The sequence below is a fragment of the Pezoporus occidentalis genome, unplaced genomic scaffold (genome assembly GCF_034315485.1).
Source record: "Pezoporus occidentalis ecotype Australia unplaced genomic scaffold, CSIRO_AGI_Poc_V1 ctg11, whole genome shotgun sequence".
In the NCBI taxonomy this organism is placed as follows: domain Eukaryota; kingdom Metazoa; phylum Chordata; class Aves; order Psittaciformes; family Psittacidae; genus Pezoporus; species Pezoporus occidentalis.
Genome location: NW_026912886.1, coordinates 1978123 through 2006117, shown reverse-complemented (window position 1 = coordinate 2006117; position 27995 = coordinate 1978123). Strand labels below are relative to the sequence as shown.

Genomic DNA, 27995 nt, shown 5'->3' with positions numbered 1-27995 from the left:
AACTTACAAAAAATGGCAACAGCAGCATATGTGGATCATTTTGCAGCAGAGTGCCTTGTTTCTATGTCCAGTCGTGCCGTTATCCACAGTCCCAAAGGGGAGCCTGATCCCCAACTTGATGCAGCAATACCTCCTTCATCAAATGGAGAAGATAAGCGGGAAATCAGAGAAACCGGGAAAGACAATGGATCAACATTACTGGTGGTAGCTAGCATTTTAGCAGATCTGAACCAGCATGTCCCAAACTCACCTGCTCTAGGGATGGAAGAACCTGAGACCTTTGATGTCACAGAACAAATACACATTTCTATGGTTCCTAAGGAGTTTGGGGAAGAAAGTGTGTCTTCGGCTGGTAAGCGTGGAGGAGGAAGAGCGGCCACACCTACTAGCCTGGCTGCAGTAACTGAGCCAAGCCCCAGACAAAAGAACAAACGCACGAGAAGCTGGACTGACCCTGGATCACCCCAGAAAAAGCACAAATGCCACTATGTGGGGTGTGAAAAAGTTTATGGCAAATCTTCCCATCTTAAAGCTCATCTAAGGACCCACACAGGTTAGTTACAATCCAGCCAGAGATTTATTTGTTATAGCTTGGTAATTAAAATGAATGCGGAAAAAAAAACAAAACAAATCCAAACTTGTATTTGGCCACCATTATGGTTTTACCTCTCAGACCTCAAGCTTGGGAAAACCGAACAACAACAAAACAACCCTCTCTGGGAATAAAACCTGTCTGCGCATAGATTCAAAGCTAATGTTGCCCCTTTTTTATAACTTAATGTCGCAGGGAATGGCATGTGGGTTATCTGTGTAGATTGTACTAAGCTGTAATTGTTAGCTGATAGTTTTCTTGTTCGGTGTGTCTTATACTTCCCTTTCCAGTGCTTCTTATCCTCCCCCATCTACATTTTCCTACCCCGTGTTCCTGTCACTACCATTATACCAGCTTATCACTTCCCATGCAAGCATCATTACTCTTGATATTTTAAAATTAAATGTTCCAGAGGCACCTGAAACACTGTGTGTCTGTTTCTTTCTTTAGCAGACACTTGTGTGAAAGCTAGAGTAGGCAGGAAGGCAGATGAGAAGCTGAATGTGAGTCACAAGGAGATATTTATCATAAGTGTAGCGAGGGGGATATGCGCAGTCTCAAAAAAGCTTTTGGCAGCTGGGTAAAACTAATTTCCAAAGGAAAAAAGCGACATTAAAATGCAAACACTATCTTGTTCTGATCAGCGTCCAGTGTTTACTTCTTGGTGAAGACTTACTTGGCCACTTTTTTGTTGTTACTGCAATTCATGAGATATACATACAAAAAGTGGAAGTCTTGCAAGCACCATGAAAGTTACGCACTGAAAGTGTTAGGATAGGCCATTTTGAAACCAGCCCCACGCCTTGCCAGACCTCGTGCCTCTGCCTGGTGCTGGGGAACAGGGTGGCTGCCAGTCAGACAGGGAGCATGAAAAACTGAGGAGACCAATCTCTGCGGAAGGCCCCGTTCATAGCATGTATGACAAGGCACCACACTGACGAGAGCAGGCACAGGCAAGCTGTTCCACTGAGTGATTTCAGACAACAAATTAATTTAAGATCTGTGGTCAGTTCACTTAAAAAGAGTATTAAGAAAAAGGTCATCAGAACTAAGCATGATTTAGTGACCCTTGAACAGTTGTAGCTCCGAGGTGGCAGCCTCACCCATGCTGGTCATACATTCAGTGTACTTTCAGCTTTTCCTGTTGCCTTCCCGAGATAAAGAGCCCTTCTAAACTGAGGGCATGTTCTGATCTCTCTGGGTGAGAAGAAAGCCCCATCAAGTTTGAGCATCTGGATGGATAATTCCCCGTGCTGCACAGCTGAAAGAACAGCATGTTCCTGGCACCTCAGACAGCCTGCCCTGGGCAACTGCTTTTCACCTCCCTGAGAGTTGTGCAAGAAAAGGTGCTTCCACTCGGCTTGCAGGGAATTGTCTCCATTAATTTTCAGTTCTCTTGGCTTCTTATTGCTGACATTTGCCATTGTTCTAAAAGTGAAAGATAAATTTAGCAGTATTTCTGGGTTTCCAAATCATCTAGAGACCGAGGAGAGGAACTCCTGCTCCTGATAAAGAGGAGGGCCGGGCATGACCGCCCTGCGGGAGAAGAGGGAGGGCAGGGCCGGCGGGGAGTGTCGCTCGGGGCTGGGCTGAGCCGAGTCATTCGGGGACACTGGCTTGCCTCCAAGTTCTCTGCCTTTTTTTTTGCGGGTTGTTTTGTTGGCTTTTCCCTCCTTTTTTTTAACTCTTAATTTCCCGTACTTTTTTTTTTTTTTTTTCCATGTGTGTAAAGCTTAAGTGGTTATAGCTGTAGCTAATGGCACTGAGGGAATAGAGTTATGCGCGCATCTGAGAGCTAAAGGATAAGCTCGGAAAGGACTGGTTTTGCCCTGGGAGTGGCAGGACGATTGAGGACTACAGCTTCTTTGTTTTCTTGAGTCTTCAGTGTCTGTGTGGGAAGCTTTAAGCCAAGCTGCCAAGTTTCCCTCCTGATTGGCAACAGGTCTGTCTGTTTGGACTGAGCTTTAAACAGGCTTAAATTCCTCTTACAGAACATTTTCTAAGGTTTGAATTTTTTTCTCTCTTTAAATCGTGACAGGTTTGAAAAAAGCCTGTATAACACTAAGAATTAAGCTAACAGAACAAATTATGACTTCCAGGACTGGCAAGTGTTTGTTTTTACAAAACATGTAATGGATTGTATTGATTTAGAGCAAGAGGTTTGGGTCTGCTCTGCTTCCCAGCAGCCCTGAACTAGTTAAGTAACATGTACACATCGGCCTCCCCATCTGTTGGATGGATAGGGTGATTAACTATCACATTACCAAGCAGTGGTGAAAGTACTCCAAGGACACATGCAAGGTGCTTTAAACAGCTACCCCAATAACTCCAAAATCTGTTTACTAAGAAACAATCAACACCCCCGCCCCCTTCTCCTATGGAGTGGAACTTCTTTTGTGTGCTGTATTACAAGTTGGTATATTTAGGGATGAACTGAGGGCTAAGAACAGTACTGCAGGCTAGAAGATACTGATGATAGTGCTAGAGATATTTGAATAGTGTAGCATATGACCTGCTTTATAAACTGGCTTGTCCAATACCGTGCCCAGAAACTAAAGGCTTTGCTCTTCATGCTTAAAGGAAGGACAGACTAGATTGTTGAGCTTATGCTATGGCAAAGGGATACAGAGACTTCCAACTACTATGGGACCAAATCCAGGCCACACTGGTAGGGACTGAAAGCTGGTACTATTTTGCAGTTGTTTGGTCCCCTATGTGAAATCCTTCTGATATGTATAGCCAGATTTCTGGGCTCATCAAAAAATACAGTGCAGAGGATGCCAATTATCCTATTTAAAGTGGAAGAAACAAGATGGAACAGCCAAGGAAGCAGCATCTGCCTTTTGTCCTTATGCACTCAGAGTACAGCATTTTAGAAGGAAGCTTTATGTTGAAACATAATGTCCTAGAGCAAACCATAGTTTCTTGTGTTTGGTACAGTGTCAGTGAAGCTATATCAGCCTTAAGAATACTTCATTTTTATTAAATCAACAAACCCTTGAACCAGGCAGAAAACATTAGTCACCAGTGTCTTTGCTGTTCTCTTCACCATATTTCAAAGCCTTCCCCTCCCCCTGCATTTCATGTTTATATTTTCCACCCTGTTCTCTCACTGGATGTCCTGGAGTTCAACGTGATCATCAGCCACAAATCCCTTGAAGTTTTAATGTTTACCAGAAGGTTATATTTAGTGTCAGTGGGTAGATGTCAAGTCCAAATTATTTTTCACTGAGGTTCCCGTGGACCTCAGAAGCTGTGTTGTGATCCACAGAGGCAGCACCATGCTTGTCCCAAGTTACTTTGATATATTGGCCTGTGTTTAGGTGGATGAAGAAGCCTTTATGTAAGGTATGGGTCATATGTTTTAAACAGGAGGTTGGTTTTCATTTTCAGTTATAGTACATCTGATTTGCTCCAACTACACTAATTCAAGATGCAGCAGTAAAGCACAGCTGCTCTGAAGTTAGCCTGGATCAAGATGCTATATGTGTGTTAGGAAAGAGATTAACCAATGTATGGAGAAGCAAGTTCATCTGCCAGTGAAATGAAGTTTATCTTCCATTTTAGCACCTGGTGATTGCCAGAAACTTAGCTGGTAAGCTGAAAGATATAGACTAGACTTGGCTGGGCTTTCCTTTATCTTACCTGTACGCACACAGTGACTCTAGAAGTCACTACATGCTCGTGTGTGGCAAGCATACAGTGTTTGTGAAGACCCAAGCCTTTGCAGGAGAGTTTTACAAAAGAAACTTAATCTAATACCTCCTGTGCCCCTTGAGAGCAGAGAACAAGGGGTGCAGATTGCTCTTGTGAAGAGCAGGATGAATCGAATGAGTGGGGACCAGTGGTTCAGTCCATTCTCTGAGCTGCCAGCTGGGCTGCTCTGGATGCCAAGACTGACTAGGAAGCTGCTCTCCCTCTCAACGAGATGCCAGAGGAAATGGGAAAGGCCTTTTCCCAACGCCAATTTCCTACAAGCAAGAGGACAGGCTAATTAAGTTTGTCCCTTTGCATGTAGCTCAGTAATTTCACTGTTAGTGTCTCGGCCTCTAAAGTTTTTGACTTCTTAAGTCAGAAACAGCTAGCTTGCTCTGCATGCCTAACTCACTATCATTAGCGTACACCCAGATTATCAAAAAGCACCAGAGAGCCTCTAGGCTGCTGTGTCCCAAAATACTCTTCTACTGCCTTCCACCTCCACTTTTTGCTGAGTGCATCAAAACCTTTTCTCTAAGGTTTCTCTCTGAGACAGACTCAAATGGTAACTTCAAGACAGCTTTATAAGACAGTTATCTTTAAAGCCAGAGCCATAAGCATTCTTTCTCAGTGTTAAGTAGTTCAGCAGCCTGCTCTTGCATTTTCCTGAAAACTGATAGTCTTGAGTGTCTTTTAATAAGCCTGTATTTCTAAAATACAGGCAAAAATAACGTTTTTGTCTAAACAAAAACGTTTGTCTAAAAACAACGCAAAACTGCAGAACATTGTTTATGTTTGTTTTGAAAGAGCTCTGCAACTCCTTTCTTCCTCTAAAACTTCAACACATTAAAAGAAGTCAGTTGAAACCATAGACCAGCTTCATTTACAGCCCTGCTGAAGGCCTCACCACAACATGCAATTCCAAAGAATGAAGTTCTTAGTTAAAAGTCTTCATCCTAAGCCTGGGTCAATCAATCTTCTGTTCACTGAAGCCAAGAAGCAGCATATATACTTTTAAGTCTCTTAAAATCTTTGAAATAAACACAAACTATAGATGTCTTAGAAGAATAAGTAAACTTTAAAACTTACAGTTTCCAAAAGGAGCTGAAGCCAGGGAGAAGGGCAAAGCTACTTCTACCCACTCCTTTTATCTGACTGGTTCAGGATTGAATAACAGGATTCAGTTAAGTCAGCTGCAAAAAGTTAGGGTTAAATTGGGTGCATGGAGAATCCAATTGGTTGATGGTATTTACCACACACTTGAGTAGTAGTAACTACTAGCGAGAACTAAATCTCCTGTTTGTTATACAGGTTTCTCTGCGAAAGGCTTGTCTTTATTTTGCCTCCTTTTACTCGCCAGTTTTTAAGGAGATATTAATCATGTATGTGTCACAGAAATAAAGCTTCTGATAACAGTAGAATTCAGGAGCTGTAGCTAAGAAGTCTTTAAAGCAGAGCTGTACTTACCATTGCCAGAACTGTAATGGAGAGAGGGTCTGCTATGGAAAATACTTTTCTTTGCCCTTTTGCTACTGTCTTTGAAACAGATGTAACCATCATAGCTAAATAGTCTCTCGCCATTATTTTTACAAAAATGTACATGAAGAAAATTACTCGATTTGTGACTCTCACAGTTCTTTGGAAGTTACATTTTGCTGAGACCGAGACACTTACTGAGACAAGTCCAGCTCAGGCATCGAATCGCCAGCCTGTGCAGTCTGTGATCTTACTGTAGTCAAGCAGAGGGTAATGAACAAAAAATAATCCACCTATGGTGTGGCTGTTCCAGTCAACATCATTCATAGAATACAGTGTTCAGGGACTGCTTTTTCTACAGGGTGAAAAGTTTGGGTATCTAGTAGAAAATCAGAAATTTCACAGAATTCCTTTTCCACAAACCATCTTCCTTTTAGCGTGGAGGTGGTACTCAGGTCCAGTGTAATGAGCCCGATTGGAAGTGGGGAGGATGAATCATCTTCCAGTCATTTTCTTCATCCTAGACACCAGTAGCAAGACCTAAGTCTGACTTACTCTTTGCTGGAGTGAGCCAGCAAACAATCAATCTTTTCAATGGATGGATGACTGCAACTGATAGCTGTGTTTGTGTTAGAAATTAATCACTGCCTTATGAAAAAAGTGTCTGAATGATCTGTAGACGATTTTCAGTAGCATATAGTTCTCTGCAGGACACTTCAATGTATTTGTCTGTGACATGAGTTGTGCATAAACAAATCTGCTAAACTGGAGTTCTTTATGAAACAAACTCACAATTGGATTGCATCCAAAAAGAAGGCACCTTTAACCATTTAAAATACAACTGTTGCATTGTGTTATTGTCTGGCTGAACATGGTTATGGCACATCCAAAAGCAGAAACCTGGAACTTGTTTATATTGGACATGTGGTTTCTAGTTCTGTTTTATAAGCTAAGCATGTTCCAGCTTCCCCCCTCCCTCCTTCCAATCTTGGATCAGCTGTTTGGAAGTCAGTGCTGACAGAGCCAAAAATACTCTGCTGTTCAAATGCAGGACAACCTCTGAAGGGTCCTTTCTGTAGAATATCTGTAGGTACACTTTTTTCCCTTTGTTACCCACTTGGCTTTTATTAGGTAGATTCGCATGGGCAGCGAGATCATTATCTTGCTGTGTTCAGTTTAACAATAGGTAGACAATATGGGTTACTAAGTGCAGGCACTGAAGTCAGGCATACATATCCTGTATTTTTCTGCTCTTGCAGATTCAGCAGATCTTACAGAGCCTCCACTTAACATAAAAGTTTTTAAAAGTTCAGAGTGCCACTGCTGTAGTGACTGGTAGAAAAAGAACCTCCAAAGCTTTTTTGCAGCTCTAACATAAAAAGCATTTACTAACCAGGAACTTGGCACAAGTCAAATGGTATTAAAGTGAGCATATCCTGAAATGACCTTTAGTGCAAGGAAAAGATTTTCTGTAATCAGTTACAGCACTTCTGTAGTGCTGTCAGGAATTACGGACATAATATTTCTGACAGGCTATCTGTTGACATTGCAGTCAATGGATCAGTAAGCTATCTTAGATTTATTATACACCATATTTCTAGCAGGCTGTTCTCTATTATTTGGTTATAAATTATATGAGGTTCTGGAATAGAGGCACCTGAAAAATTCCCATGAGAGAGCATCAAGTCGCTGCTGTGCATTTTGCAGCTATATGTCTGCTTTGGTCCTGCAGCCAGCTATCCCTGAACAGCAGAATGGCTATGCTGGTCATGTAGCCTTTACTGGCTTCAACAGTAGCTTTTAAAACTGGTCAAGGAGAGAGGCAGAAATACTAAGTTCCAGAGTAAGAGCAGCTTAGGTACAGCAGCTAAAAAAAAATGCATAGAGCTTTTTAAACTGAACTGCTGTCAGTGTTTCCACCAGAGGAACTTACACAAAGCCAGCTGAGAAGGGTTAGAACATCACAGCCTAGTCCATCTTCAGATGTTACCTGAGATTTGCTGAAAGTTTGCTGAAATGGTGAGCTGTTTGTTAATAGACGAGAAATACTTTTTTTTGAATTTGGGGGTAAATGAAATGACAATGATAGAAGTTTACACACTAGACTGGGGCTTTATAGATTCTTGAAAAACCTCACAGTGCAGATGAGGCTTTTCTGAGTTCTTAACCTGGTAGCTGAAGATCCTGCTATAGCAAATATGAACAGGGATGCTGCTAAAATCTCACTGAACCACAGACTACTTCTTGTTATGTATTGTAAGGACTTACTGAGTTTAAGTTTGTGATTTCTTTTAAATGCCAGCAGAAAGACTGCAGACCAGCACTAATACACAATTGCCTTGACAGGTTTTGATTGGTCTTTTCCAAGACCAATGTGAATTGTATGCAGCTTTCTTACACATGCATGTGAAACTCTCAATGGACCACTGAAAGCCCCTCTAAGTCAGTGGAAATTTCCATTTGGGGTATATACATCCATACAAGCAGTGTCAACAGAATGCTGGCAGATGGCTAGTCCTATTGTATAACAAATCCAGGGTGTATTTACAAAGTATGTTTTTTAAATTCTCAGAACATGGCCAAAACAAAACAGAATTTCTTAGATACCCCAAAGGACTACATCTCTGCCAGGATTCTCATTCCAAAAGCAAATGCTTGGAATTTATGGATGCCCTTACATAGTATTATTAGCCTAAATACACCAATAAGAAATGGATTAAAAAGCACTTTTTTTTTTAATTTTTTTTTTCCTTTCTTTCAACAAATGGCTGAAAAGATGTAGAAATTGGTAATGGGACAAAGTAATTCTATGTCATGGGTTTCACAGGATCCTAGAACAATTTGGGTTGGAAGGGACCCCCAAAGATCATCTAGTTCCAACCCCCCTGTCATGAGCAAGGACACCTTCCACTAAAGCAGGTTGCTCCAAGGCCTGTCCAACCTGGCCTTGAACACTACCAGGGATGGGGCAGCCACAGCCTCTCTAGATGTTAAAAGTCACTGTTATGAATTGAGACTCACTTGTTTTCTCTGCATTTCTGCATGTGATTTTTGTTTGGTTTTTTTTGAGGAGTGTTGCCCCTGGGGAAAACAGTATCACTGACTTTACCAAACCAAAATCATCTCTGTAATGATAATCTACTTCGTCTTCTCTTCCCCATCATTTAAAATGAGATTGTTTAATAGGTTGTTGTTAATTCCTTAAAGTTTTAGGATTCTATAATATAAAAGGTCATAGTTCAGCTCTTTCACCATGTTTGATAGGATAATGAGGATTTGAATACTTTCCCCGCTCTCAGTCTAACACCAGCCTTCTCACTGAAAGAACTCTTGTCCTTTTCTTGACTGGTGTTCTTATAGACTGTTTACAGGAACATAACTGAATTTTTGTATGCAATTGACTACTCCCATTTTGAATGTACAAATCACTAGATTATTTTTTGTCCCTAAGACAAAAATTAGCATAATTTATGTTTTATCAGTAAGAATCTAATAGGTTACTGGAAAGGTCTGAGAGAATGCTGTCTGGCTACTGCTTTGCTTTTGTAATGAATTCTTGGAAAAGCACCTATACGTTATGAGAGTATATCATCAATAGCCTACTTTGTGCTGCTAAGGTTAGCACTTGTGGGTGAGTTACACACCGTTACTTTGGAAAAGCATATGGCACCTGCGCTGAACTTCTGTGCACATTTGCTTAAAGCTTCTTCCCATGAACCAACTCTGGTCTTGTGCATAGTAAATCCTTTGGACACATCCACGTTACACTTTACAGTTCTGTATTAGGTATACACGTTGTAACCAGGACCAGTGTTACTTGCAAAAGACAAACTCATTTGAAATAAGCTACGTTTTTCTGGTGTTTGGATGAAAATTGCTTTCTTAGACATTTAGCTGGAACTTCTTGCAGAAAGGCAAGGAACCGTTGTGATTTATATACTTGATGGTTTCTCTTAACACTTTGCTCTTACTTGCAAGAAATCCAAGTTACCACGTAACTGTTTCTCAACTAAATAGCTGTAAAGAGGCTCTAACAGTCTCATGGGTGCTCTGTAAATTCTGTGGTATTCCCTTTATGACGAAGTGATTGTGCTAGCACACTTTTCATTTGAGTACATTTGTTGCAGTTTGAAGGACACAGTAAGAACAACACTAACTTCCAGTGCACAGCTGGTTTTCACTTGGAAATCAGACCACCTCTGGGTTTTTCATTTTTTTTTAATATATAAACAGTCCTAAGTCCAGCCTGTGTTTGACTCTTCTGATTGTAAAACACAGTTGCAGCTCCTTACCATCTGTAGAGAACTGCACTGACATAGCAGTAGTCAATGAATAATCAACTATAATCCTTCCAGCTTCTGTGTTACTTTCTCTGTGGACATTCCTTGTGTCCAGTTCCTTCTCTCATATATTAAGGCATGGGAACAGGCTGTAGCTAGTCACCCAAGAGTGGTGAATTTATTCTCTTAAAAGCATTTACAGCCTTGAGTAATAGAACAAACGGGTTACACTGAAAAAGTTATTTATAAACGTGCATTTGTGAGTATGCAAGACAGCACTGTGTATACAATTTTATGCATTGAGGTTATGTATATTCTGAAAAGGAAGGTAAAACCAACCTGCTTGTATGCAGTGTTATGATGTATCATTTCTCTTAAGACTAACATTTTCTCTTATTCGTCTGTTATTCACAAAGAATAGTATCAATCCTAGAGTTGAGCTGTAATAATAACTTTTCAAGAGAAAGTAGAAACAATTTTGTAAGATTTGGCTGGAATTCAAGGTCAGAGTACTTTGTGCATCATGTCTTTTGTAGGAATAATAAACCATCCTTTCAAGCTGCAACAGCAGTAGTCAGATCATCTCAGTCCCCTGAAACTAAGTCAGAATGCAGCCCAACTCATGAAGCTGCAATTCCTGTTTTCTTTGGTTTTATTTACAGTTAGTGTGTTGTAACAGAACCTTCTGATTACTTAAGTTTATGAACCTTGCAGCTCTGCATACTGCAATTCCTGAATCCCAGTCGGTGACCCCTCATGGCTGCCAGAGTTGTGCTCAGCAGGAGCTAGGAATATGGACAGGAAGTCAGGTTCAAATAATTTAGTAGTGCCCAGATCTAGGACTAGATTAACCAAGACCCCAAGTGGAAATAGGAACAGCTGGGAACTTCTGTGCTCTTTTTCAATGAAAAGTTATGTCCTCTCCATAGGTTTTGGAGCGAGCCTGCAGACCTAGATGGCAGGCCTGTCTTTTAGCATTTCACAGTAATAGTTTAAATTAGGGGAATTTCCTATTGTATTTCACAGAAATTTTCCATCAGAAAGAAGCTTCTTCTGAAAAAATCTTTGGCCACAGTAAAATCCTGTATTTTGCAGAGCATTTCATTAGCCCCTCTGCTTTGGGCATGCAGAGTGTGGTCACCTAATTTTCTGCATATACAGGGAACAGGTTCACCATCTCAAAAAAACAGAGGGGCCAGCAGGTTTCCTCTCCGCACCCAAACAAGCAGGCCTATTAGAGAGTAAACCTGCTCACTTCTTAGATGAAGTGTAGCAGGATATGAATAAATGTGCCTGAGGCACTAGTAATTTATATTTTGGCAAGTAACAGGGATCTTTCAACTATAACTTGTTTATCTGTATAGCAACTGAATGCTTTACATGATACCTGTGACCTGTAGAATTCATACTGTCTACTGTGGAATCACACAGTAAAATGGTTTACATGTCAAGAAGTTTTAAAAGTACTTATAGAGAAAATGGTGGCTGCTGGGCAGCCCTTCTGTCATGATTTGTATGTATAAACCACATTCTGTAGTGATACATAACTGGTTTTAATGCTAGGCTGCTCTGTAAAGGCAAGCAATGAAAGCATGGGTGTGGCATGCAAGGGAAAACAGCGCTATAGCTAACAGAAAGGCCATGCTTGTATTTATGTATATTTTGGTAAATTTCAAAGTAGTAAAGATGTTCCTTTCAATACTACTTTAAAAAAGGGAAGTATTGAGAGTAGTATTTCCTTCTGAAAAATGGCCTCCAGCTGATTTCTCTGTTAGCTATAGCTAACAGAAAGGCCATGCTTGTATTTATGTATATTTTGGTAAATTTCAAAGTAGTAAAGATGTTCCTTTCAATACTACTTTAAAAAAGGGAAGTATTGAGAGTAGTATTTCCTTCTGAAAAATGGCCTCCAGCTGATTTCTCTATCTCAGTACATGATGAGTTATTAGCTTCAAAAGTAGAGAGCTATATTGTTAAATTATGTACACCAAGATGCCCTTGACAAAGCTGTCTTTGAAATACGTCTGTGCTCTATTTCAGATCTTAGCTTTTCTGTTATGTTTCGCACCCAGAGTCACACTTGGATAATTAGCTCTGGACTTGTACTCCCCCATAACCACATACTTCATCCATTCATTTCCAGCACTCACCATGGCCTCTCTCCTACACCATGACCCTACACGTCAGACACAGCTGGTGAGGCTCTTCTCCCTGGTGACCCTGCAACACAATCATAAAACATGAGAGATGGTGGGAGCTGAGCTGTGCCTAGGGTGTGTTACACTGGGGGTGTCGCTGCTCAGAGAAACTGTGCTATAGCTGTGATCTCTACTGCAGCCTAAGAAAACAATCTCTCTGCTATCACATGTGGTGTACCCCCTTCATGGGACTTGTTGATGCCTGAAGTCTTGCATGCTTAGGGAGAAGTTGCCTGGCAAGTCTGTATAAGGAGGAATGCTAAGGGAATCTTATTGCAACATCTTGTTAATAACCGTTTATTTATATTTTGGATAGAATATGGTGGTAACACGTGCTTTCAGAAACAGCTTGAGACATTGGACAGGAGCCGGATCTTTCAGAGAACTGGATGTACATTGCTACATGTTCACTCCAGTGATTAGAACATTAAGACAGCTAAAATTAAAAGACAACGTTATCAGTGCTAATTGTTCAAAACCTTCTTTTACTTATTTTATGCTTATATACAAGAATGAGGCCAAGATGTGCATGTGCTTACACACATTTGTAGTTTTAAAGAATTAATACATAGAAAAGACTGAAAAACAAACTGAAACTATAAAGGAGAAGGTAGCTGCTTCTCTGTTTTTCTTTTTGTACAACTGTGCTTGAAGGGAGACTGCTAGATGGGGAGATGCAAAATAAATAGGGAAGGTATTGTCAGAAAAGAACATATAAATGAGACTTGCAAGAGTTGAATGTTGAACTCCAAACTGCAAATACTGTCTTTTCTAAAAAGTTGACCTGTTTTAACAGTGAGCACACTAGAATATGAATACAACTGTTACCACAGGATCTGATTCTTTCATTAAAAAAAAAAAACAACAAACCAAACCCCAAACCCAAATCCTGGTTTAAACCAGGAAGATTGGCTTTACAATCTATGCAGATTTTCTGAAGAGTACTCAAGAGTTTTATGCCTATCTCAGATGGTAGCTGCCTGGTGTCAAGCAACAATTTGATTATCAGCCCATAAAACTGCTTTCCAGAGGTGTTTCCCTGAAGCTGGATGCTCCATATGGTCATTGGCTGATGCTGCTCATGAACTACTTCAGCACCACCTTGCTCTCTGGCACAACAATTCATTAATCAATCTGTTAATTCAGTTTTAAAAATAAAAGCAAATTCCTACTCCTTTCTCTCCTCCATACAGTTGCACTAAGCTCTCAGATCAGATTTTCCACTCAGCTTTACAGCTTTAACTGCGCTTATAAAAGCTGAAGTCCCAGGCTTCATGCATGCTGCAGTACTGTGAGGTTGTTGATTAAAGAGTTCAAAAGTTCAGAAAGAGACATTTCACAGTTGCAGCCAAAGGCAACTTCACTAACTTCTGTTTGCTCGGCTTCTGGCAAAACAAAATTTCATCCTGTCCCTAACTCCTGGGAGATACTGTGCACATAAAATGTCATAACCTACTCGCAATGTCCGTAAATGCCAAGGGATGTGGATTTCAGTTGGCAGCAAATGACATTCAACATCTCCCAGAATTCAGATAAATAAAGTACAGGTTTCAGTTTAAATGAATAATCCTGTAGTCTGTTATTTCACATAGCAGAACAACCTTTCATTAATATGATAAGCTCTGCTTTTACAAGCACTTTTCTGTTTTTAATAGAATATAATAATAAAAAGATCATTGATGTGTCAACAGAGAAAAGATTGATTCATGGGGTCATATGATTACTTCTCTGCAGTTATCCATGCAAGTGCTGGGTAAAGCTTGGGGAGCCAAATTTTCACGATTTCAGCATAAATTTACCCACAGTTCACACCAGATGAATATGTTTCATCATTACCTATTTAATCACTTTCCCACTTAAAAGGTTTCAGAGATCAGGAACTTCACCATGTGATTTTTTAATGAAGGCCACCAAAAAAATTATTTATGAGGTAGACTTTATTGAAAGCAGTCTAAACTAATACATAGGTCATTTCTGTGTTCACTGTACAGACAGGGATGGTTTGTGATATTTCAGCTTGATTTCAAACATCCTTGCAATACAAGCATTCAAGTTTTTAGATCTGATTTAACTAGTAAGTTCCTCCCTGCCACAGTGATTGGAACTCAGATAAATTCAAAATTAAGACCATCTAAGAAAGCTAACCAGAATTTTCCAATGAGGAGTAAATAACAGCATTTTCAGGTAGAGAGAGGAGACCCTTGGGTTGTTAGAAGAGCAAGGAATAACCTGTGTCCCACACTGAAGGCTGGGGAAAGATGGGTCATCACCTTGATCAAAAAGGAGCACAGTTATCTATGGAGATACATTCACAAGAGAATCTCCAAAGCAGCAGTTACAACATGTAGACATCAGTATGCTGCATTTGTGGTTCCTACCATTTGACCTCTGAGTACCTACTGGTTAATTCTGCTAAGGACCACATAGTTGAGAATGACTGGCTGAACAGTTAACACGTCAGTTCTGTGGGGACGTAATCCTAGGTTTTTAAGAGGTAGCACAGATTGGAAGAAGAGGAGGTAGTGTCCTATAGCGAGCATGTAATCTCTTTTCCCCCACTGTAAGAGAGGGCTGGAGAAAGACAGAATGCCAAGGAGTGTAATACTCTTTACAGCTACCACGCAGCTGCTAAGAGTCAGATGTCTGATCTGGAGCTGGTTCGAGTTTGCAGAGTGGGCTGATTAACACTGTGAGCAATTCTGAGGTAGCATAGGAAGGATCCAGACAGCAGTTTGTGATGGAAACATTATGTTTCTGTTGGTACCTTAACTACACATTCCCTGTAGATGCATTTGGTTCAGTTGTCTCAGCTATGGGTAAGATTTTTTGCCTCCTGGAGAAGGGAGAATCAGGCCGGGGGAGTTTTCTTTCTTGGCTTCAGTTGCTGTCTGCATAACATTTTCATTAATCACCTTATTTAACAGAGGATGAGTGGTGCAGCTGAAATCATCAGCTTGTAACAAACAACAAATCAGCATGCTAGAACAAAAGTAACAGCAAATGACTAAACATGATCTCAGTCCAGCATATATATTCATCAAGGTCCGTATTAGTACTTTCCATTTAAAGTTTTAACTGGACTTAGTTGATAAAAAAATTGTGTTCATTATTACATACATTTGGAGAGCCCTTCTCTAGCCCCTTGACACTTTAAAAGGTTTGAATTGGCTTGTCAACATGACAGAAAAAGAATGAAGTCCCACATAGCTTCATTGGTGTTAGTCTCTGTTATGTTTTAAGAAGCCAGACTTCTCTGATCTATGCTGAAGACACAGCTTTCTGTGTAAAAATTAAGAAAGCCCCTTAAACAACAAGTTTTTGGCTGAAAGCAAGAATTCTAGGCTGGAATTCCTTTACTGGGCTGATGCAATAGGTCAGATTTGCTGATTAGCACTTAGATTTTTTGATTTTGCAATCCCAGTATTATTCTGAAGTATATTTATTAAAAAGTGTGATTGACAAATGGAAAAGGACACACACACACACACCCACACACCCACACACCCACACACACACCCCCCCCATGTATTTAGAGCCTCTATTTACGGAGTTTTTTTAGTTTAATTTCCATTCACAATAGAGGTTTTAATGGCCAGCCTCCTTTCTCACATTGATGATGAGAAATCTGTAAACCATAGGAGTGTTTTTCAAATTACACACATCTCTGTTCCCTCACTTTCTCAGCCTGTAATTTCAGAGTTGCCTTTCTGCTGGCTTTTCTATTCCACTGGATTCTACTGATGCATCAAATGGAGTCATTCTTACCTAAGTGGTAAGCATAGGATTCAGGTTAATTAACTATACAGAAAGTTACAAAATTGCCTTTGGTTCAGTGTTTTTTTTCCAACTAATTCAGCCACTTTGCTCAAGTAGCTTTAAATACTTGTTACTTCTAATAGAGAGTATGTATTTCAAAGATTTGTGTCTATGTATCTAGACCACATCACGAAAGGAAGGAATCTTGATGGCTAAACTCAACTTAGTGATTTTGTATCCAATTGTATTTCAAGATAAAAGCTCTTAGACATATTTAATATACACAAAGGTAACTATGTTTACACAGTCTCAGTTTTGATGTAGTCTGTATAATTGAATTCAGAGCTTCACAAGCCTGGCATAGTGCAATGCATTTTTTGTAGTTGCAAAAGAGGAAGGAACATATAAGACAGGGAGGGGTTGTGTAAGGAAGGGAGAAGAGATAAAGGGATGAACTCTTCAGAAACCAGGATGTGACAAACTACACAGGAGAAAACCTGATATTAGTGATGACAAGTTTTATGTATCTTAGTACAAGGGTACAGTAAAACAAGTAGCATCAGACTCGCAGTGCTCAGGCCTACAAACACAGATGTGAATTTCAAACCATGGAATTCCTGAAGGCTTTTTTAATGACTTTATGATCTTCAACTGATGATGGGAAAGAATTTAATATCTCAATTGTCCAGCAGGATTATCTAATTTTTGGAGTACTCTTTAGCAGAGAGGGAGAGAGAGAAAAGAGAGAGAGATTACAACATAAACATAATTAGAGGAAAACCAAATACAACTCACTATGTATCTGTACACTGCGAGCTGTAACACTCCAGAGAAGATCATAGTAAACATAATGTACTTGGCCTTTCTGTCATGGACTTTGGGTTGGTTGCTTCTTTGCATTGCCAGCAGTGTGTTTTTGTACTTTTTGAAGGCATCAGTTACCAGCAGTTTGCAAAATTACTTAGGAGGACAAATTACAAGGAAACCAAAGCATAACACAGAAAAATATGTTTCTTGTACTTAAGATGCCCTAGGGAATCACCAAAGACTCCTTGGGCCACACTGCAATGCTAGAGGGCAAATTCTCAGTCATGTGCTCAATATAGATCTAAAATCTATTCCAAGATTTGTGTGTGAAGAAGAGGACAGGCTTTCGGAGTCCTTACACTTGCCTGGTTAACCTACCCCTGTTGGCTCTTTGAAAATCTATTGTGCTTATAAACATGGAGAGTCCAGTGGAAGTCACCTAATAAAGATGTCAGGCATCCAGTCTTCATGGAGGGAAGGCTGCCAAGGAATGTTAATGAAAAATATTAAAAGCTTCACATTTCTTTATTAGTGAGCACTGTATGTCATTGTGTTGAAGTTGTCCCCAGAGCTAAAGGAATTAAAACATTGTTATAAAAAAACATCCCAAATGAAGTAGAACATTTTATTCAACCAAAAATTAAATTACTATGGGCTTCCTGGTTTGCTGAATTCTTCTGCAGTTCAAATTTCAGATTCTTAATTCACTGTGCAAAAATTAAGATAAAACATATGGGAATTTTTAAAGTGCTAAGCTATAGAAACTCACACAGAGCAGTTCAGCTTGGGCATCCCAGTTTGAAAGGGGATTCAGTAAAGCCATGGAATGCATATTTTAGACAGTAGAAAGATTACGTGATGGAGCATCCTGGAAAAAAAAAAGCCGTAAAAAGCTAGAATGATTCTGCCTTGACAACAGAGAAGCAAATAAAAAAATGGCTGATAAAAATACAGTAAAGTAGCTGAAACTATTATAAACTGACAGTGAAGACAGTGTTATTGAATAAGTTTGAAATAAAGGCCTAGAACAGAACCGACAGAATGTAATCTGTTCAATACAAACAAAAACCCCCAAAAGATTGTTTCCATTATGGTGGAAGTGAGCAGTGATATTTTTTTGAAGAATCAGATAGCTGCATGGGACAAACCACATCAGTTCTTTTGGTGCTGGGGTGGACCTGGCTGTAGATAGGGCTAGGGGATGAATTTTGCACAACTTACATGTCTTTGGTATTAGAGCCATTACCATTTTGGTATCTTGAGGTGTGTTCATCATTTGCTGTTTGAGGTGTTCTAGTTAGCTGTGGTTGTATGGAGAGGTCACATGGTGTAATGTGTGCTCCCAGATGGAGCAACACAAGCACTTACGAAGCAAACAGTAACACGTATCAATTTAAAATGTAAACTTGCCACTTTATATTTTCCTTTCAAGAAATGTTCCTGTATGTCTAAATAACTCAGTGAAAATGTTAAGGTACAGAAAATAAACCCAGGATTTAAAGAACGGATATTATGATCACTGTTGCAGCTCCTACTCAGTAGTTTCCTGTGTCCACAGAAAACATAAGATCCAGTCGTTTATCAATTCAATGACTGGAGTTGTTAAGATTAAATTAAAGATACCCACAGTTTAAAGTGAGTTTGTACTTGATGCCTGAGTCTGTGCCTGCTGGAAACTGAGAACTCCAGTTCCTAAAAAAAGGTCTGATCACAGATAATGAAAATAGCAGGAACACACATGCTTCTGTATTAGCAGGTACTAATGCAACCTCATTCTTGTGTGCTGCCTGTCCAGGGGGCTCAGGGAGTGTTATGTCCCAGCATCTAGTAACATACGAACATTGACTGAAGCTTTTCTTGGATTTGGACATTCATACCACATTCCCACTATTGGGTTTCTGGTGTCTAGTTACAGTGCAATATACCCTATAACTCTTCACTGAGAACATGACTAAAACTTCCTCATTTTCCTGGAACTAGTCAAGCTTAATATTGCTGAATTCACTACCTCTGTTAGATATGGGTGATGGTTGCTGGGGCATTCAAGAGCTGTTGCAAAAAACATGACTGTATTTGGCTTCATTGATTATGAAATGTCACCCCCAAACCATTAATTTAAAACTAACTGGTTTCCACTTACGGGAATTGGGAATTATGAGGCTTCGGAATCTTTTGATAGCTTTTTGAATACTTGATAAAGAAACCATTATTCATCTAACATCAGCTATGCACTATTTTCTCTCACTCAGGTTAGGGGCTTGGTTTTTGGCTATGCAGAAGGGCTTGTTTATAAACAAGGGAGTAACAAAAGTGACAATATGTGTACATACATATCGGTGCTACTGAAGGATGACCTTTTCTCTTTCTCTTTTTTTTTCTTTCAAATAACAGCCAGTCTCAAGAAAAGCAGTCTGCTTGGCTGAATGCTTTTTCCCAGGATAGCATTTCCTCTCTTGGAGGGAAGTTGCCTCAGTCACATCTCTATTTAACTGTCTGCCCTTCATCCTCCCCACCCAGTCTGCTGATCTATGTTTCCAAATATACCCTTAATTATAGATCTGAAAATGGAGAAACATAAGAATAGCACACAGTGGCATGTTCAGGTTTCTAGTCTGCTTTCATAACAACATACAGTGCTGTTCTGCAAAGCAGCAGAACAGATTTAAGATCACAGAAAATTGTCTCTGGCTTACTGTTTCTGGTTTTGTAGGCACTTGTGGAATTCCCAGTACAGAGATTTCTTCATTACTTGGCATATGCTTGAAGATGCTAACATAATGTGCAGGGCTATTACATGAGTTAAATAGAAAAAACAGATCCCAATACATGGCTTGACTTAATAATACTCTAATCTGTAGGGCAGTGGATATCGCATTTCAAATTGTTCAGATACAACTGCTTGCAAATCTTTGCTTTGCAGTCCTGAAAATGGTTGGCATCACAGGTGTCTCAACCTGATTTAGCATTGCAGTCATTATTAGGCTATTTTTTAAGCATCCTTAGGCCTACAGAGTACTTAGTATCCTTTTTTATGGCTATTCAAATGATGGATATCATACAGATGAAGTGGTAAAACAGAAAGCAAATTACTCCAGGGTCTGCACAGGAGTGTCACTTATACAGGAAAGGAGTCCTTAAAACTATGTGTGGATTGGGGTAAAGTCTAGAGTGCACCAAAAATACGGTACAAATGAAGCTCAGTAGACATCACATCTGGTTTCACCATCTCTGTAGTTTTTGCTTCGCATAACTACATATAGTTGTCTGAATATATATAATACAAAGGACCTTTACATAATATCGTAAGAACTGACTGGCTCTGCTTGCTTCTGAATCCTTTCAAAGAAGAGAGAAGAGAGGTTCATTTTTTAATGCTGCTTCTATAGCCCAGGCAACTATGTAGTTCCTTTGGTGGTCTGCTCTGGCAGACAGTGTAAGCAGCATGAGCAGCTAGGTCTGTGCCATGGGTATGAATTTGGAAGTCAGCACACCTGTAGATCTCATGCACTTTTACTCAGTGAGCACTAAAAATTTCTCAATGCACGTTTCCACACTTTTTTTTTTTTGACTGGGTGGAGTTCAGGAAGAAGCCAAAAATGTTCTTGCTTGTGTAATTTTCAGTTAAGATCAGTTGAAATTAATTCTCAAATGCGTTGTCTTTCCATCAGCTTGTGTAACAATTAACACAAGTTATGTGATGCCACATGCTTTGGCAGAGGAGCTAGAAAGGTTACAGTTCAGTGGGATTTGGAACATGGAAATCCAAACCTATTTAAAACTGTAAAATAGTAACAATTTGCAATATTCCTTACCTCTTAAGAACATCTCTTCCCTGCCTCTCTGAAGAGGAAAGAAGCCTGAGCTGCTTTTAAATTCAGTTATTTTCAAGCATCTTTATCTTTTGGAGACTTACCTCTCTTTGAGACCTGCTAGGAATGCTCATGATGCACAAAAATACTCCCACTGCCGAGGAGCAGCATTGACTCTTGATGTACACATTCACATGCTTCATGCATTGCCTGTCATATTTAAGATGTTTGATTACATTTCCACATTAATTTTCAGCATCAAATTCTGCCCATGTTGTATAAAGGTAAAATCCTGACTTCAGCATTGCCTAAGATGGAGCTCAAAATCTTTACTGTGTTATGTACAGCCATGTTAATGGTGAAAGCTCTTTGTTGAGTACATGTCCATGGGTTACTGTTTATGCAAACTGTGGCCACATGTTCCCTCCTGAGATTAGGCAATCACTTCATATAATCTCTCATTCTGTTGATTGCTTTACTGCCCATAAAAGAACATTTATATAACCTACCTGCACAGAAAACCACATCCCTTCTGTTTGAGAGATGAGGCTGATGACAGGCTGAATTTCCACATGTGGTTTTGGAGCAGCAGCTAGGTCTTGTCTTACTTAATCCCCTGCAGCAACTTTGTTCCAGACTGTGTCCTAATTTTTTATGAATAATAATGATTCTCCTATCTTTACACAAGGCATCCCACATTTCCTCACAATAGAGCTTTTCTTTGAGAAGGTATTGCCAAATTCCCAGCAAAACTGGGAAGCACTCTAGAGAACTTATTACCGCTACCAGAGTGTTGTCAACTTTCATAGTGCATGGAGGGGGAAAGCATTTGGCCAAGGTGCTTGAAGACAACTTCTAAGAAGGTATCAAATCAAAACTAGAGACAACTGAGGAGAAAAAAATAGTTCCCAGAAAGGAGGAGAAAAGGGAACAATAGAGAACTAGTGGAAGAAAGTCCACATCCACAGTTTCTTTGGCCCAGCACACAAATCATCACCCCCATCATCAACACATCAAATCAGGCAGGTGAGTAGGCACCTGACTGTTCTCATCCAGATCTGATGTGCGGTTGGGAGAGAGGGAGATAAGTTGTGCAATACCTTCATCACCTTACTGTTAACGCTGGGTAATACAGATCTTACACAATCCCTCTCCAGAACCTCTTCTCTCCTTAGGAACCAGACTGTCATGCCTACTGCAGGCTACCAAATGCAGGATATAGAAAAAGGTAGCTGATCCCATGCTAACTAGTCAGAAGAAAAGGTGTGCCTCATGGTGTTGTCAACAGCAGAAGCAAAACACTGCATGTTAACTCTTGCCTTCCTTGTCTGAAAGCAGTCATTGCATTCGGCAGTCCTTCTAGTGAAGGACATTGCTGACCCCGTTTGTAACGAAAACATACACAGAGAAAATTAACTTGGGCAATAGAAACATCTGGTCATTGCCTTACCAAAAAACAATGCCGTAGCTCAGGAATAAGCAAATATTCAAGAGAGTCCAGTACAGATGTTCTTAAAGTCTGGAAGTCCAACAGACTACGAGAGAGAAGAAATGTGACATCTGTGAAAGGATCAGGAACCTAGCATCCCTGAAGATCCATTTATCAAATAAGGTATCACTTGTTTGATTTACAGTACTCTTTTAACAGGTTAGAATAGCAGTGTTGACCTCTCTGACAGATAGTGCCACCTTCTCCATCCAGTAAGTGCCAAGTGGCATCTCCCTTGCTCCCAATTTTTTTATTCTCAATTTTGCATTCAAAACCTGCCCATGGATGACACTGCTATCCCTCCTAATCATGCTGCGTTTGCTTCCTGCAGGTGAACGGCCTTTTGAATGCAACTGGCAAGGGTGTAACAAGAAGTTTGCTCGCTCGGATGAGCTGGCCCGTCACTACCGCACCCACACTGGAGAGAAGAAGTTCAGCTGTCCACTCTGCGAGAAGCGCTTCATGCGCAGCGACCACCTCACGAAGCACGCCCGCCGCCACGCCAACTTCCACCCAAGCATGCTCAAGAGGCGAAGCGGAAGCAGCTCAAGAACAGGGTCTGTCAGTGACTACAGCCGCTCCGATGCCTCAAGTCCAGCAATTAGCCCTGCCAGCTCCCCATAGACCTACCTGCACTGGATGTCAGCACTTTGCCTCTAATACCTAATGTGGAGTTTTGTTTGTGTTGCACACATTTAAAAAACTCTGTTGCTTCCCATCCTCAGCTCCCCACCCGCCTTTGGTTTTAATAGCTGCCTCCCACTGCAATTTCCAGTCAAATTTTCTTTATCCAACCACACAAGTGGCTATTCTAACCTCATGGACAGACTTACACGTTACACTTAATGACTCCTGCTGTCTCAATATTTCATACATTTTGCAACCATTTACAGATCCTCTTGATTATTCTTTATAAGAAAATGAGAAAATCTAAAAAAAAAAAATAATCCCCACTTAATTCACCTCAGGTGTCAAAGTAGTTTTTTAAGACCTGATTGCACAACATGAGCATACATACACTTACAAATCAACTGTGTTGGATTTTGTCCCCCTTCTCCTTTCTCAGGGATGGATATTTATATTACACAATAATTACAATGAAGACACACCCTAACCGCAGCCTTACTTTGTAAATATATTTGCACTCAGAAGCTTTTTGTTAGGTTCTTGCACACACTGGGGAAAAACAACAAACAAACAAAAAACAATACAAAACCCAAACCAGTACTGGAATGTCCTACCAGACTCTTCCATTGCTTGTTTTCCTGATTACATACATTGGGGAGTGTCCAAACTGGAGTCCTGTCTTTCTTCAGGCTGGCCTATGCTTTTGATAGCGAGCCATCTTTTCACTTCATGCTGAAGATGCTCCAATCCTATTGCAAAAATCTCTGTGAGGTTGATAAACTTGTTTGTTTCATGCTAGATAAAATTCTGAGAAAAAAAAAATCTAAATTAGATGCCTTAAGTAAATAACCTAAATCACGAGGAAGCATTTTACACTGGGCAACTTTTGATTGCAAGGTGGCATGGAATCTCAGAGGCATTCTGTTGTCACTCTCTCCAAGTTGTAAGCTCTCTGCACTGCCTGTTCAGTATGGGACCAACAGAATATTCAAAGCAGACAGAAATCAAACCACACTGACTTCTTGATTCTTTTTTTTTTTTTTAATGAACTGTGGAACTAGCATAACTGAACCTATGCCCACCAAAACTTTCATCAAGGTACTTACCTACTGTACAGCTGTATCTTAGGAAGACAGATTGGTTAAGACATAGTTTCTGTATCCTGTTTCATCGCCACCACTGTCACTGATAAAAAGAGGTGAAAATCATAAGGTATCTTGTGACTGGAAAAATAAAATATGCATTTTAAAGTTTTAAAAGAAAATGACAACATTTTATCTCAGCACTACTGCAAGTTTCTCAAAAATACACATACCAGCATAAAGTAAGGTGCTGTCATTTCCCAAAAAGTGCTTAATAATAAGAAGGGAATTTTGGCTAGTTTTCAGTAACTTTCAAACCTTTGACACACGATAGAGCACTAGGAGGTAGATTTTAATGTTCGTTATGGTAGAAAACACAATAAAAGACCAGGAGCATTGTGAAGTCCTGGAGACCCCACTGGCAGCAAATACACTTTCACTGTGTCCGATGGTGTATATTATAAATTCAGGCCCTTTCAATACTGGATTTTTTTGGGTTTCTTTGTTTTTACTGTAGGGCATAAATGCAGTTAAGTGTAGCATGGTGAAAAAAAACTCCCTACGCCACACCTGCCATTTGATATGAAGTGAATGCTTCCAGATTCCAAATGAACCTGTATCTTACTTGCTGCTTTGCATTGATCCAATTTCGCAAGTTTTTATTGTACTGTATATTAACTGTGAGAAGCTAATATAGATTTCCAAGTAGTTTCATAGGTACTTCCATAATATTTACATTATTCCTAATACTACACATTCTATTAGTTGTATGGATAAATACTTAAAGACAGTTCAAAGTGCAGATATTTTAGCTTTTTTTTTCATGCTCCTTTGCTTCAGATTTCACCTCTGTAAACCCACAGTTTTTCCTTGAAGTCATGTAAGGCATAATTCTACTGCTTCATTTTACAGAAAACAAAAGCACATCATAAGGGTTTTACTGCAAGACAACAAATATTGTTGAGTTTGTGTGATGAGTTGCCTGACCACTGTGAGTTAGGGGAAAGCCAGATCTGCTTGTCTCCATAGATACCCTCTTTTCTTGTTTTCCTTTTCAAAAAATGTCACCTACTGAGATAACACAATTTCAACAACTTGATACAATTCAGGTAACAGGAATTCACATTCCAGTCATTTCTGTGACTGCTAAAAGTGCTCTTGTGCTGTAGCTAGTGAAGAGGCATTTCAGCTATCTAGCTAAAGGAATTCTACAGGTCAGCTGTGTCTTGTGCGCATACTTTGAAACAAGTCATAAACATATTTATCATTATACCCTAACAGAGGAATGGGAGTAACACAACCATGGCAGTAACACAACTTCAGCAAAAATCATGGGCTTCATGTTCTGAATTCAGTTTGTTGTAAAATCATCTTTTCCAACAAGAGCATCATTTAATCTTTATCAAAGGAGGAACCACTTTAGTCCATTTACTGAGGGCATAATAACTCTGCATGAGTCAGTAGGTGCATTACAGAAAACTTGGTTTAATAGCCTGGAGAAAGAATATTTGCACCAGGTTTTATTAGCACTGAGATTATGGGACAACCTATCCTGAGTGACTAAGAACTATGTAATCTTCAGCTCAAACAGTAGACTAAGCATTTTATGTGTATTCCTCATAGAAACTACTAAGAATTCTCCAAATTTGAACCAAAAAAAAAAAAAAGAGTTCAAAGTCAAATTTCCAGTTCAGCCAGTTCATCCAGTGAGAAGGCTGGGCCTGTGCATAGCAGCATTGCTGCACTGTCAGGGAATTTGCTGAAATCTGTCAGTTAAACTTTCATTTACACCTTAGCTTTAAGTACCTCAGAGTGTGTAAAGGCTGACAGTCACACTGCTGTGTTTTAAAATCCTACCTAGAGTTTCAAATTAGAGTTTCGTTACAAGTTTGATACATGATAGCTTAAGGATAAAATAATGAATTCCAAACTACTAGTAGTTTCCAAGACTGAATGTGAACAAAACTTCTCTTAATTAGTTCCGTATGGAAATAGAGTGTTTGGGGTTTTCTACATCTGCTGGTACCTAGGAAAGAAGCAGAAGCACCAGCAAGGTGGTAAGACTCCATTCTGTGCTTCACAAATACGAGAAGTTTGAACAGCTCAAATGGTGTAAATCTGCGTGCTTATCCAAACTAACCTCAGATTTTTACCCTTCTGTTGTTTCACCCAGCACTGTGAGCTCAGTCTCCTGGCACTGCAACAAAACACTGCACACTCGGGAAATGCTGCTCTGGCAAGGTGCAGATTTCTTCCCAGTCCTCCCCGTTTGGAGGGGTATGCATCTCTCCTCCTGCCTCCTCCTTTCCCTATGCAATATGTTAAGGTGAATCCCCACAAACTACAAAATTGCCCTAATTTTATTTTCCTTTAAATTTCAGAATATAAAGCCAAGTTTATTGTTATTAAGAAAGCCCTGAAAATTTGTTTGTGTTACTCCAACCATAATTTCTTCCTCTCTAAAAGTTGAGCTTATCTGCCTTGCTGTATGAAATGGGTGCAGTCAAAATAATCACTACCGCAATGCAAATGAAACTAAAGACACTCTTAGAAGCTCATTCACCCCTTCCACTAACCTCATCCTCTGCAAAGGCCTAAAGTGCATTAATGGCCACGTAAATTCAGTTTTTATCCTGATTCTTAGAAAACAGTCCTGGTAAACTCCTGGCAGCTAGATTTTATTGAGAGAATTGTTTATACCTGCAGACTAATTGTTCCTTGCTTATATAATATACACATATTATCTGTTTACATAACTGCAAAGGTATGTATTTTTATCAAGTCATCAGAAGTCTCTGATGGTAACACCTAACTCATGTACGTATCCTACCCTCTTCACTGCACTAACCCTTGCAATAACTTTCAGCTGTGAGAGCCTCTACACCTTTAAAACCTCATTACCTTCTGTGCAGCTGTTCAGTGATTTCCATGGTTCATGCAGCCAGGCAGTACGAGGCTGTGTAAGGAGCTTACCTATTTCTCGCTATTCACGGTCACAACTGCTTTTTTCCAGCAGAATCTGTACTGTGTGAAGTACATTTTTGTTTTGGGGAACATGGTCTGTGAAGAAAGAGTAAGGAAAATGAACTCTGCATACTTTAAGCTTACCTTTTCATTGCCATTTAATTTACTAATTTCATAAGGTAATGCCAACAGACCGACTTTCAGGTGCTCTTTTACTCTCTCACACCACACATTTGTGCATTAGGTGCTAACATACAGTCTATGTCAGTGAATGGTATGATGAACGTCTGTATTTTTAACTCTTCTGGGATAAAGCTATATCTCCTAAGGCAGAAGAAAATAGCAGAATTATACTTGTTTACCCCATAAGCCAGAATATAAAATGCAAAAGCCTATTCAGTGGTATAGGGGGTTTTATATATAAATATCTATATCTATGGATTTATAAGCATATGCACATATATAAAAATACGTATATATGTGTATATTGCATAGCACGTGTGCGTATACATAAATACACAGCAATGTGATGTGTATACACTACACGCCAAATAATTAAGGGATGTCTACAGAGCAAAAATAGGTATCCATTTCATTAGAACTAGTGATGGGGCTGAACCAAAATCCTAGATCCAAATGCCACTGCATTTGGAAAGTGTGAACCTGTGTTTTGAGATTTGTGGTTGAGTTCCATCTCTGGTCACAGCTGCAGTTATGTGTGTATATATACATTCTGGGGTTGTGTGTGCGTGCATGTGTGTGCTTCTTCACAAGCACATGCCTGTGTGGGTGACAGGAATATATGTGCCAGTAAGTGTGCATGGGTTTACATATATACTTCCAGCTTTGGTGAACTATGATGTTGCTGTGTCATCTTCACCTGTACAGTTTTATCAGCAGCACGTGAATGCTTCCTTGGGTCACTTTGCAACTCTGTAAATCACTACATTGAAGTATTAAAGTTGTACAGTTATACATTCATCTATTCTTGCTCTGCTGTAACTTTTTATGTATTTTGTACCGCATAGATTATATATTGTGATAATGTCCTATGCAACAACAGCAAAGAAGGGAAAAAAAAGGAAAAAAAGAAGAAAATTAACAGCTGTAAAATATCGTCTTAACTTGTATGCATGGTTAGTGACGTTTACATTTCCCAAAATAAAACATAACTATGAAATACCTAATTTCCTTCTCTATGTGTCAGTTAAAAAGCATC

The 27995-nt window shown here is 39.7% G+C and overlaps 1 protein-coding gene across 1 annotated transcript; it reads left to right on the top strand.

The window, feature by feature from the left end:
* The first annotated feature begins 4 nt into the window (after positions 1-4).
* Positions 5-27961, top strand: KLF13 (KLF transcription factor 13). Its single transcript, XM_062626663.1, has 2 exons — positions 5-553; positions 22435-27961. The coding sequence occupies exons 1-2, from the start codon at positions 13-15 to the stop codon at positions 22725-22727; spliced, it is 834 nt and encodes a 277-aa protein (XP_062482647.1). The 5' UTR covers positions 5-12; the 3' UTR covers positions 22728-27961.
* The last annotated feature ends 34 nt before the right edge of the window (positions 27962-27995 follow it).

Coding starts and splice junctions, on each gene's coding strand:
- KLF13 (XM_062626663.1), top strand. CDS start 13: ATGGCAACAGCAGCATATGTGGATCATTTTGCAGCAGAGTGCCTTGTT. Junction 554..22,434: donor TCATCTAAGGACCCACACAG/GTTAGTTACAAT, acceptor TGCTTCCTGCAG/GTGAACGGCCTTTTGAATGC.